General features: G+C 42.6%; 1 protein-coding gene across 1 annotated transcript in view; it reads right to left on the reverse strand.

Annotated features, from left to right (window-relative positions):
* pik3c2a (phosphatidylinositol-4-phosphate 3-kinase, catalytic subunit type 2 alpha) overlaps positions 1-12,290 on the reverse strand; it is a 57,855-nt gene that overhangs the window by 43,231 nt on the left and 2,334 nt on the right. The window contains exon 2 of the mRNA XM_030053423.1: positions 9,471-10,705. Coding sequence (XP_029909283.1) covers positions 9,471-10,622 — 1,152 coding nt within the window. The 5' untranslated portion in view covers positions 10,623-10,705. The remainder of the gene's footprint in view (positions 1-9,470; positions 10,706-12,290) is intronic.

The raw sequence follows: 12,290 nt of genomic DNA on the forward strand, positions 1-12,290 counted from the left end.
TGCCCAACCGTGATGTACAGGCCTCACTTCCCAGCAGGGGCAGGAAAATAAAAAACAGTGAAGAGCAGTGAAGCTATTATCAATATTCTTGCCACATACAGATACAAAACATCTAAAATATCCAGATACAAAACAATAATGGGTTGATCAATAATCTTATTTGCTTTAAAGTTAGTTTTATTCAATAGGGCATGCTACCAAGTTCTTAGTCACACGTGTGCAGTCTGAAATTAGCTGTAATGTCTCGAGGTGACTCAGAGAATTTCTGCACAAGATTTAGTGCCCAGTTTGCCTGGTTTTTATGTACTTGGATGTGGGAGTGTTAATCCATTGAAATAAACTGTCAAGTTAGAAATTATTTGATATCACACCCCATGTGAAAGCAAAAATGGAGCAGTAACATAGACTAAATACATTTTTCAATAAAGAGATACATTTAATTTACAGAGTAAGATGCAAGGCCTGTTTGAAATCACTGGAAGGGGTGTGCTTACATCTGCTGCGCAACTGGAGCTCATTTTAACTGAGATTACCACTGATGGAAATAATCATACATCACTTTCTGAGATGCTCTTTCCAGAAGAGTTCTGAAAATGACTAAGGTCATGACGTCATGAGAAGGGGGCTGTAACTTACCCCCTTCACAACAAGGGGGTAAGTTGGAAAACAAACAGTTGAGTGGCTGGATTTTCATTCATGGACAGGACAACATGCTGATCCGAAGAGACCTTTTTCTCACTTCTGTCACACAGACACACAGCAAAGCCTGACTGAACACTGTGGTTAGTAAAACAGACAGTCTTACCAACCACAGCCAAAACTAACCATCATTTGGCTGGTGGTTTTGTAATTCCAAGCCGTTTTTGAGGACCAGCCAGAGGGAGACATCGGTGTTGTGTTACGGGACAGATCTAGACATCAGACACCTCCTCACCTCTCTGTAAAAGCTTAATGAAGTCTGCCCCAGCCAGTCTGCAGGACATTTCAACTGGACACACCGTCTTAAGCACGCAGATATCTATCAACTATTTTCATAATTTTACCAGATTTTTAGGACAGAAAAGTACTAACAAATGATGGTTGGTTATCTGCAAAACCCAAAACTGATTAGGAGTCAAAGTCACAAATATTTGGTTTAAGAGTAGTATACTGCAGGCAGTGCTAGTGTTAGTGTTTTATTTATTCATCCATGTATGTAGTCATTACAGTTCAGGCATTTAACCGATTCGAAATGGGACCAACCTGCATACTGCCTGTACTTGAAGTAGGCGGAGTCTGTTTTAGATGCTCTCAACGTAATTTAGCAATATAACTTTGCACAGAGAGATGCTGACAAGCTGGTTCGACACTTACTGAGTAAATGAAAGCAGCATTTTTATTTCAGAGTGTTTTGAGTTTCAAAAGGACAGCTAACCAAAGGTCAGCTAAAACATCTCTGACTGCAAAACTGAACAAGGATTTCCAAACGCTTTGGTTTGGACTCCGCTGATAGTTGAGAACAAGTGTCTGTGAGGAGCTTGATGGTTTACATCAGAGGAACCAGCTGTACTGAAAACACCGAACAAGTTCCTCTTTCGATCAGGAAGTGACTGATTTCGGTTTACCTCCCACTTTCTGCATTACACTGAAATCCACAGCTTCAGCAATGCTTGTGGTTAAGGGTCAGACACTGACTTTTTGTCATATAAGCTATTTAATCAATTTACCATTGGGTGATTGGGAACAATTTCACAAGTGTGTCTAGCACTTGTTGCCTTTATTATGGTGTTTGGAAATGATGTTTAGTGGGCATACAAGCTAGGTTTGCATCACCTCCAAAACGCTGTATAGTGCATTTAACATTCAGCAGCTGACACTGCTGCCAGTGTTGACATACAATTGTGTGTTATTTGCTAAAAAGCTCATTTATTCAACATATTGCTCTAATACTTGACACTGTAGCTTTAATTATCTGCAGAAGCACTTGGATTCTACATGCTTCCTCACTACATCTTCCACAATACTTTTCCTGTTTATTGCCACTAAACAGGGTCAAAGGGTAGGTGACATGGAACAATTTGATCAGTGAGTAATGCAGGTAACTGGAAATTCCAGGTCCTTGTGTGGGTGGGAAATTCACTTTTTAAAATGTGACCATCTATCAGCCACTAACAGATAAACGTTTAAATGCACCAGCCACTCAATAATAAATGATTATTTTGTGTCTGAAATCTACCAGCCACTGCCACTTTCATATTTCCTGAATTTTCCAAAGTATTTATCTATCCAACCATCCACTTATGTATCCATTTTACCAGCATCTGGCTGGTGCTAATTTCCCACCCTGCACTGCAATACCACTGCATTGAAACATCCTCTAATTCAACAAGATGTTAGCTGCCCCAAGATTTAGAGAGTGTTAAGTATGGTGCAATGACAAACTGCTATGCTTAAGGTATAATTACAGGATAATTAAAGCTAATGGAGCAAAGTTTGGAGTGGGATGTGTGAAGAGATGTTAAAGAACTGCTGGAAGTAGGTGGAGGAAGGTGAGATGATGGTGTCTTTAGGTGGCTGGGTGAGCCACTGGGAAAACTGTTCACATATTGTCTGCTCCTTTTTTAAACATCCAGTGATTTTGAGAAACATTTTTGAGAACATTTTGAAGGCATGCTGCTAGAACATACTGTCACATACGAGCTTGTTTGTCATGAATCTGCCATGAATTACCATGTGTGTCAATGTGTAATAAAACCACATGCAGTACACCACTTTCATCAACACATGATTCAGTACTAAGTTACGGACTAAAACTGAAACTAACTTAAAACAAATAAAGCAGCAAGAAGTCCAAGACAATAAAATGGCATTTATATCTATGCATGTACCTATGCATCTTTTTGACACACCCACACCCACACCCACCCACACACACACACACCTCTATACACTGTCAGGAGCAGTTACAAACACTGGTTACCCAAATCCTTTCCGCTTCTCTCTTCACTCTCTACTTTGTTACCTGGCACTCTTGTTCCTCTCTGAAATGTCATTCTATTATCACAAGAATATTTTGTTATTGTATCTGCTGCAAATATTTTGGGGTGGTAACAGTTGCACAGCTCACCATTTGTCACTTCCAATGTTTGTGATATAGGAATTGAAGTTTATTCTACAGTAAGCTGTGCTCACTGAAAGTCTCTCTGGCTAGGTTTACCAGATAAATGCTGTCAAAAGTCAATAATAAATATAACTGGCTAAGGATGCAATATCACCATCTACACCCAGGCTCTAAAAACTGATAACTGCAAACTAGCAAATAAAGTTACCAAAAAGTACAAAGCTAGGTGAAGAATTAATTCATAGTCAATAGTAATATCAGCATTACGGGAAAGGGGAGATCCTGTTTCACTCAGTCATGAAAGGGGAGCCTTTTTTTCAGTAAAATGGTTGTTATGCGTCTCTTCTGCTTGCATTTATGAAAATCAGTATCTGCCCTCTGCACTATTTTTTCAGCACACTCTCCCTCTCCATTGCTTTATATTGTGGCTGGATTCAGTCCAGAGTATGAACATATTTGATCTCCACACAACCCATCACATTTCATCATATGGTTTTGAAGATTTCACAAAAGCAGTAAAAATCTGCCTCCTGACCTGATCAGATGCTAAAAGTCACATCTAAACAACTGTAACTATACCCACGTACTGTGAGCTACTTACAAACACACATGGGAAGTGAAGACATTTTCTATTTAAACATATTGCAAGGAACATGAATGTGCACTGGCACAAACCAAGTACACGGATGTGCTGAAAATGACACAAAAGTGTTGGGAGTGTTGTACTGCAAACAGAGCCAGGCCTAAACCAGCGCTGGTGCTGTGAGGCGTGACGGCTGAACTGCAGATAGCACTATTTGTTTGACTGCTGATTATCTCTAGCTTTATATCCAAGGGCCAAAGCAAGGGATTAGTAAACAGGGAGTACAGGCAGCCAACCTGAAAGTGATTGACAGAGACATGAATGGTAGGAGAGAGACTGGCAGGGGGAGAAGAGTTGGAGAGAAATAGGCGAAATGACAAAGTGAGAGAGAAAATAGAGGGAAAGAGAAGAAAGTGAAAAGACAGGAAAATGAGAGAAAGAAGAGACAGGGAAACAGACAGAAGATAGGCAGAATGAGACCGAGTGAGAAAGAGAAAGGTATAAAAAAAAAAAAAAGATACAGAGTGACAAAAAGTAAGACTAGGAAGTCTTACTCAAGACTCAAAAACCAGATAGCCTAGCTTTGACTGAGTCGCCAAGTTCAAACTCATTTGTTCCATTTTACACCCCTTTGCCCACACTGCCACATCTTACAGTGCACTCTGCCAACCACAACAAGGCTTGGCAACTCCACACTGACTTACAGACATCCAACCACTCATCTTGGAAGTAACTGGAATGCAAAAAAGTACTGGGGCTAGATTATTGCAAGTGAATCAATAGGGTAAGAAATTACAACTAGCCACCAGCCAAATGTCAGTACATTGGTGAATGTTAAGTTTGAATATTCGAATAGAATATTTGAATAACAAACTATGAGCTTAGGAGCTCCACTATTTTAAGTCATGAAAATTGTAAAAGTAGCTGGTGAGTGAAAGCGACTGTGTTACAGCCATCAGGCACTGAGGCCAGTAAATGAAGAAGTTAGGTTCTTACTGTGTGTGTGAGCGAGTAGTACGGGATGGATAAATGACTGGGGTAGATTTCATTAAGCTTTTACAAAGAGTTGGGGGGTGTCTGATGTCTGGATCTGTACTGTAACTCAACACCAATGTCTCCTACTGGTCAGCCCACACACACACACACTGCTTACAATAACCATCACACACAAGGCAAGTGACATTAAGTTTCGATGTAGTTTGCACCTGCCCATGTAGTGGTTTACAGCAGGGGTTTCTCAACCTTTTCATGTTCTAGACCACAAAGTTGACTCTCATTAAGCCCCGAACCCCTACTTGAAGAGATTTTGCCTTCGGGGCTCTGATATAGATAGATAGACCTTTATTGTCATTGCAACAAGTACAAAGAAACTGGATGGCAATCAAAAGATATTTTCATTTGATTTAATTGCAAAATTGTCTAGGTGTCATACTACTAAAATATATTCATAGTGCTGAGATCAATTTTTAATAGTGCAATGTTAATGTTATAAGACTAACTCTTACATATTTTTGTGTTGTGGCAATGTCTATTGAATTAACCCATTGAAAGTCAAAAAAAAAAGAAAAAACGTAAATCATTAGTAAAATGGTACTGTATATTTAAATGTAAGTTCAATGATGTTGGATCAGTGTCAGGCTTTGTGTGGTTAAAGCCTTGCAGTGTTCCTCTCAAAAGCATTTAAAAATTATAGTGAAATTAAACTATTATGCATTCTGTTGAAGACTATGTGGACCCCACTAACAAAAAAACCCCTAAGTTATAGCATAACATATAGAGTATAGAAACTAACCCTCTCTCTCACTATGCACACTGATTCACCCTATCTAATGCAAGGGGTTGGCATAGCAACATGGGCTTGGGGGTGGGGGGTAAGGCCATTCTGTTGCTTGTCAGATGAGCTGCTGTGGAGCATAGGGGAGCTGTATGGGCTTGTTCCTGCTTATACCAACACTGGTACTGACTGCCAGGCAAGCAGACAGGGCAAGGGGAACAAGCAAGCACACATACTATCTTCATCTCATTCTCTCAGACATACACAGGACAAAGACTGCACACTTAAGACAAGACGATAAAAAGGCCTGAGTGCAAAAGTATGTGTGTGAAGATCACTGAACTTCAAAGGCTCGAGTTACACAACAAAGTAACCTGACTAACAAACACAGGCTAGAACGAAGACATAACATATAGGCCACGTAAACAAACACCATTTCCACATTCCAGTATAAAAGAGACATTCCTCAAGAGTGGAGACACTGCTGAGAGAACAGACTGGACAAATAGGGCCCTATCTTGCGCCAGACTCCCTAAACCCGCTATTTGCGGATTTAGGATTTAGGAAGAGGCGTTCCCCCGTAAAAGTTGCTATCTTGTGCACCTCCCGCTATCCGCAAAACACCTCCGCTACCCGCTATATTATGAATAGGCGTGTTTTGGGCGTTATGCCAGTTAAACCAATCAGTGTGCCAGGTGCCATTGCCTTTAAGGGCAGGATGCGCTATCCTAAATCCTAAATCCTAAACCCGCGATGGAGAGAGGGAGGTAGATTTTCTCAGGGCTTCTACTGAGGCTAAAGCAAGTTGGCTTTATATACATATGATATATTATATTATAGGCGAGTTAATTCGGGAGGTGGAGCCACATGTGTCCAAGTGTACGTGTCACAAGGTTGTACTGATTGAGTAAAATCCCCAGCCACACCACACACACACAAGAGGCAGAGGTGGAACTATGTGTAAACTAATTTATTGACAAGGTAGATTGGGCAAATAAAATATTAAAAATAAAAATATAGCACAGCTGCTGGCTTATGATAAAACAATAAAACGTGCTGGCGTAAGTGTCCAATTAAAACAGTCTTTCCTCTAAACAGTCTATATGAGTAATATACTCAGTCCATTCCGGCGGCGTCCCGGTATCAGTCCGACCGTGTGCGTGGTGAGGCTCCATCGGGCGCGCATATAAGCCGCCTGGGCGCGCTCTCGTAACAGCCCAAACTTTAGGGATAGCGGATAGCGGGTGGTCAGGACCACCCGCTATCCGCTATCCCTAAAGTGTGTGCGCAAGATAGCAACTTTAGGGAAAGCGCATGAAACACGCCCACGGACACACCTCCAGGCGCAAATGACGGAGTCGGCATAAGGATAGCGGGTAGCGGGTGGCGCAAGATACCGTTTAGGGATAGCGGAAGCTCCTAAATCCGCAATTTGCGGGTAGCGGGTAGTGGCAGCGGATAGCGGGTGGCACAAGATAGGGCCCCTAGGGCCCTATCTTGCGCCAGACTCCCTAAACCCGCTATTTGCGGATTTAGGATTTAGGAAGAGGCGTTCCCCCGTAAAATTGCTATCTTGTGCACCTCCCGCTATCCGCAAAACACCTCCGCTACCCGCTATATTATGTATAGGCGTGTTTTGGGTGTTACGCCAGTTAAACCAATCAGTGTGCCAGGTGCCATTGCCTTTAAGGGCAAGATGCGCTATCCTAAATCCTAAATCCTAAACCCGCGATGGAGAGAGGGAGGTAGATTTTCTCAGGGCTTCTACTGAGGCTAAAGCAAGGTGGCTTTATATACATATTATATATTATATTATAGGCGAGTTAATTCGGGAGATGGAGCCACATGTGTCCAAGTGGACGTGTCACAAGGTTGTACTGATTGAGTAAAATCCCACAGACACACAAGAGGCAGAGGGGGAACTATGTGTAAACTAATTTATTGACAAGGTAGATGGGGCAAATAAAATATTAAAATAATAATAAAAATATAGCACAGCTGCTGGCTTATGATAAAACAATAAAACGTGCTGGCGTAAGTGTCCAATTAAAACAATCTTTCCTCTAAACAGTCTATATGAGTAATATACTCAGTCCGACGGCGTCCCGGTATCAGTCCGACCGTGTGCGTGGTGAGGCTCCGTCGGGGCGCGCATTGAAGCCGCCTGGACGCGCTCTCCTAACAGCCCAAACTTTAGGGAAAGCGGATAGCGGGTGGTCCTGACCACCCGCTATCCGCTATCCCTAAAGTGTGTGCGCAAGATAGCAACTTTAGGGATAGCGCATGAAACACGCCCACGACGCACCTCCAGGCGCAAATGATGCAGTCGGCATAACGGATAGCGGGTAGCGGGTGGCGCAAGATACCGTTTAGGGATAGCGGAAGCTCCTAAATCCGCAATTTGCGGGTAGCGGGTAGTGGCAGCGGATAGCGGGTGGCACAAGATAGGGCCCTTAGTCTTTGATGAACGGCAAAGTATGTCTTTCAAGTGCCACACAAGGACTTTAATGACCTTTTAGGCAAGCACAATGGAACTGCCTTCAGTTTATGTTTATGACAATTTCCAAGACATTTTTGTCTTATAATAACATAGTACCAACAGTGCTATGTAATAATTCTATTCTCACTTTTTAGGATTGGTTTTGGTGGTACCTTGTTCAGAGGTTGCTTTAGAGTATATTCTACAAAATGTCCTGGTTGAATAAAAGGAGGCTCCCTCTGACACAGGTAATTCCCCTGGGGCTACTGTTTAACCAAATCATTTTCTAAGCCTGAAAAAACACCATTTAGAAACTCTGACTTTTCCCGGTTTTGCACAACTGTAGCAAACCCTGGAATAAGAGCCTTGTACAGTGCTGTAAGGTTAATTATCACCCTGGTGTGAGAAACATACCACAGTGGCCAATTGTTCTGTCGTGACACAGAGAAACACAATAAGAACAGGAAATGGGCTGTTTGAGAACCACCAAAAAACACGCTTACAATGTCCAACAGAACCGCCCATAAAGGACTTACTCATTCATTTTTTGGACAGGAAACTGACAATTTCTGGTTAATAGAACAATTCCTGAGTAGCAAACAAAGAGGAAGACAGAAATAAGATGATTTCATGTTCAGCAGTGAGTTAGTAGACCTAGGTGCTGCTATATAGCCGAGCATTGCAAAGCACTGTCTTGTTACTTCATTTCAGCTCAGAGCTCACAGACGATGCCAGTGACAGATGGCAGTTTAGATTTGGGGAATACGATGAGGGGGCAAAATAGTATCCTGTGCCACTTGCCCACAGCCCTGTCCCAAATGCATGTTATAAATATTCAAACAAGATATAAAATCATTCATTCTCCCTTCCAAAACAAAATGAACAAAACGTATCACACAACAAGTTTTAGAAGAAATGTGGGGTCAAACAGTGGGTAGGTAACCACAGTGAAAATTTTAATTACAGGGAACATGAGTCAATAGTTTGTTTTGCTAGAGTTGGTGAATGAGTGTGGAGTATAGTGTAGTTGCAAGCAAAGCTTCAATGAGTTCAGGCTAAAACTGATCCATGACCATCTGTTCTCATAAAATTTCAGTCATCCAGTTATCTCAGCTGTGCCTGTATTTATTTTTTTCATCTGCAGGTATGTAAACTTTTACTGACTGCAGCAGCTCACTGTATAGAGAGGTGAGCTTGTGATCAGAGGGCATGAATTTAAATCAGGTTATAGGGTTAGACTAACTTCTTGTTTTACCAGTATATCAGGCTAATATCTGTTCACAGACAGACAGACAGACAGACAGACAGACAGACAGACAGACAGATAGATAGATAGATAGATAGACAGACAGATAGATGCATAGCAATTTTAAAATTGAAAGATATAGAATATCGGCATAAATTATCAGCTATAGGTTAAGTAAAAGTATCAATCTTAAAAAACACATACTGGGAAAATACTAGTGTAAGACTTCCTGGATGAAAACAAAAAGAATGGAAAAACATACAGATTTTACTATCTCTGTGAACCTACCTGATTGTTTGGTTTGTGCTGGGAGGAGGTTCCTGGGATGTTGAGAGAATGGCTTCTAGTGACAGCCGCCCCCGCTGACGCCCTCCTGGGCTGGGAGCGGACTGACAATGATGCTTTCACCTCTGATGGGGGGCTACTGCTACCACTATTCCCTTCAGTCTCAAGCACTGCCTCCCAAGGGTCCCCTGCAGATACTACTGCTTCTGTCACAGCTTCCGCTGATGGCAGGGAAGCTTCCTCATTCTCAGCTTTGCGCTTGGTAAGCGGGTCCAGATCAAGCCATTCAAAGCGACTGATGCCAGAAGCTTCTGCTGGCTGCTGGGGTGGAGGGTTAGGTGCCAGAGAAACTGTGCTGGCAGGTGCCGAATCCATTTCAGTACTAGCTGACCTGCCATTCTTCACATATTCTGAGGTGCTGGCAATCTTATCAAAGAGTTTGACCATCTCCGGGTCGACAGCAGGCGGCTGGTAGACCATGGGAGCAGCAGTCTGGATTGGAGTAAAGGCCATGAAAGAAGGCTGCTGGGATGGCAAGGCCATGAAAGGTGGTATGGCTGGGGTGAAGCCGTTTTGAAAGGTGCCTGGTTTGGGGAAGGGAGCAGAGGGGAACATGGGAGCGGGCTGATGGGTGGGAGTGGACACACTGGAACTAGAAGGGGTGGACAGAACAGGTGTCCACCGGCTACTCTGGAAGGGTGAAGGACTACAGACATGACCACCAGGGTAGGAGGCACTGAGGTCAAACCCCAGCAACGAGGAAGGGCGGGACGCTTTACTGTTGGCCCCAAAGTTATCGTCCAGTAGGAGCTTTTCAAGTTCCTCATTGGTTAGTTTTTCCACATCGATATCCCTGAACTTGTCCTTCTCAGCCTGTTTCTTGGTCTCCGGGAAGACGATGAGGTCCTTTTCTGGTTTACTAGTAGAGGGCGAAGGTCGAGGAGCAGTAGTGGTATATGTAGATGATTTTGGTTTTGAGGAGGATGAGGATGATACAGAGGAAGATGAGGACGTTGAGGCTGAAGTGTGTTTCTTCTCCCTCTGCAATTTTGCTAAAGCCTCTTCCTCCATGCGGAGGGCTTCCTCTTTACCCACAACCCCCTTGGACTGGGGGACATCCAAATTGAACCCATTACCACTAGATATCTGGGCCATTGTGTCAACTCAAAGGTGCCATGAGTGTAACTTCTTCAAAGTAAGGTCTGGCTCAAAAGGCTCGAGAACAAGGTTTTAAACACCTACAGGAACACAAAAACAAAACAAAACACATGTTTAACATACTTTTTAACAGTAACAGGTGTTAAAACAACTTCAATTCTGTGTATTGTGTTGAAAATATCAAACTAGACAACATCTGAAGACACAATCAAAACATTAAAATGGAGCTACCTGAGTTACACTGCCATGAAAATCTATGTTAAGCCCTCTTAACATCAACAGTTACATTTAAATTCAACAATTAAAAGTTCTTTCAGTTCTTTCAAGCAGGATTTAATTGCTTATTGATTAGCTGACATCTGACATATATGCACAGCCAATAAATGCTTTCATTGGTTTTGGAATCAAGGGCAACAATCAGGTCACATAACCAGTACAAGCTCTATTAACAGAATGTTCATGACATTTTAATGTTCAAGATTAGCTCTTAAAGCTTGATCAACGTGCACATTCTCCTGAAATGGGTGGTGCTAGGAGCAGATCCCCAGACACATTCACTGCAAAAAAGTCACAACTTGCTCCCGCACTCACATTAAAGCTCTGCAAGAGCAGATTAGCTCTTTCACAGCAAACTCTCCACTGAATATTAGTGTACTTCTGTATGTTATTAACCTTGAAAACTGAAACATTGCGATTGTTTAACCAAGCAGCCTGGGGCTGCCATTGGCCCTTACTAAAAGTCAAACAACTAGCAAGGAGTAATTTATCAGAAGTAGATGACACATGACACGCACCATTTACTAAGAATCAGTAAACTTATCAAATCAGTGTGACAGTCTGCTCACACAAGACTGGGATATTGACACGAGCATCTTGCAAAGTTCCAGTCTTGACTATTCACTGCTTTAAACATTATCCTTCAAAAGGAAGGAGCCAAGATTAGCCTAAGTCCATGACATTAGAAAAACACGGCTGCAAAGACTGTTTTGTGATCCTCAAATGACACAGCGCTTTCTCTAAGCAACCATTCATCGAACGATCACAACCCCAGAGTTGAGTGAGTTCCCTCTGTCCCCCCCAGGCATCACCGGCCCCTCCTGAGCCTCCCCTCCCATTGTGGTGGAGAAGGCTGGCTGTACCGGGGCTTGGGCTAGCCTAGCACTATTGTGCAGCTGAGGAATTTGGCATGCTAGGCAGTAGGCAGCCAGACGAGTCTCTCTCTCACACTCGTTTTCTCTCTCTCTGTTAGCATTATGTTAGTGCCATGGCCCAAGACAGTCTTATCAGCTGTGCTAATATCAGCTCTTAGACCAAAGCGCCAGCAGGCAGTGACAATGTGGCAGCATTCTATAAACATTTGACTGGGACTGTGTAATGGCAAACTCTCCCAAGAACACAGCGAGGGGAAACTTTTAATGCATAAAAAGAAAGGTCAGCATGTTGCGATGCAGGCTGCACTATCACAAGCTGGGTTCACATATGGCTAAATGTATCAATTACATATAAAAAGGCCAACTGCTCTGACGACATGGGCATACAGTAAAATATTGATTTTACATACAGTAATCATTATGCATGCTCTAGCAGAGTGTGGCCAAGTGGATGGAGAGACTATTGCATTGTCCAGTCCACTACAAACACACCTGCATGCTTGCTGAAAGTCAT

Source organism: Myripristis murdjan, chromosome 6 (genome assembly GCF_902150065.1).
Source record: "Myripristis murdjan chromosome 6, fMyrMur1.1, whole genome shotgun sequence".
NCBI lineage: Eukaryota > Metazoa > Chordata > Actinopteri > Holocentriformes > Holocentridae > Myripristis > Myripristis murdjan.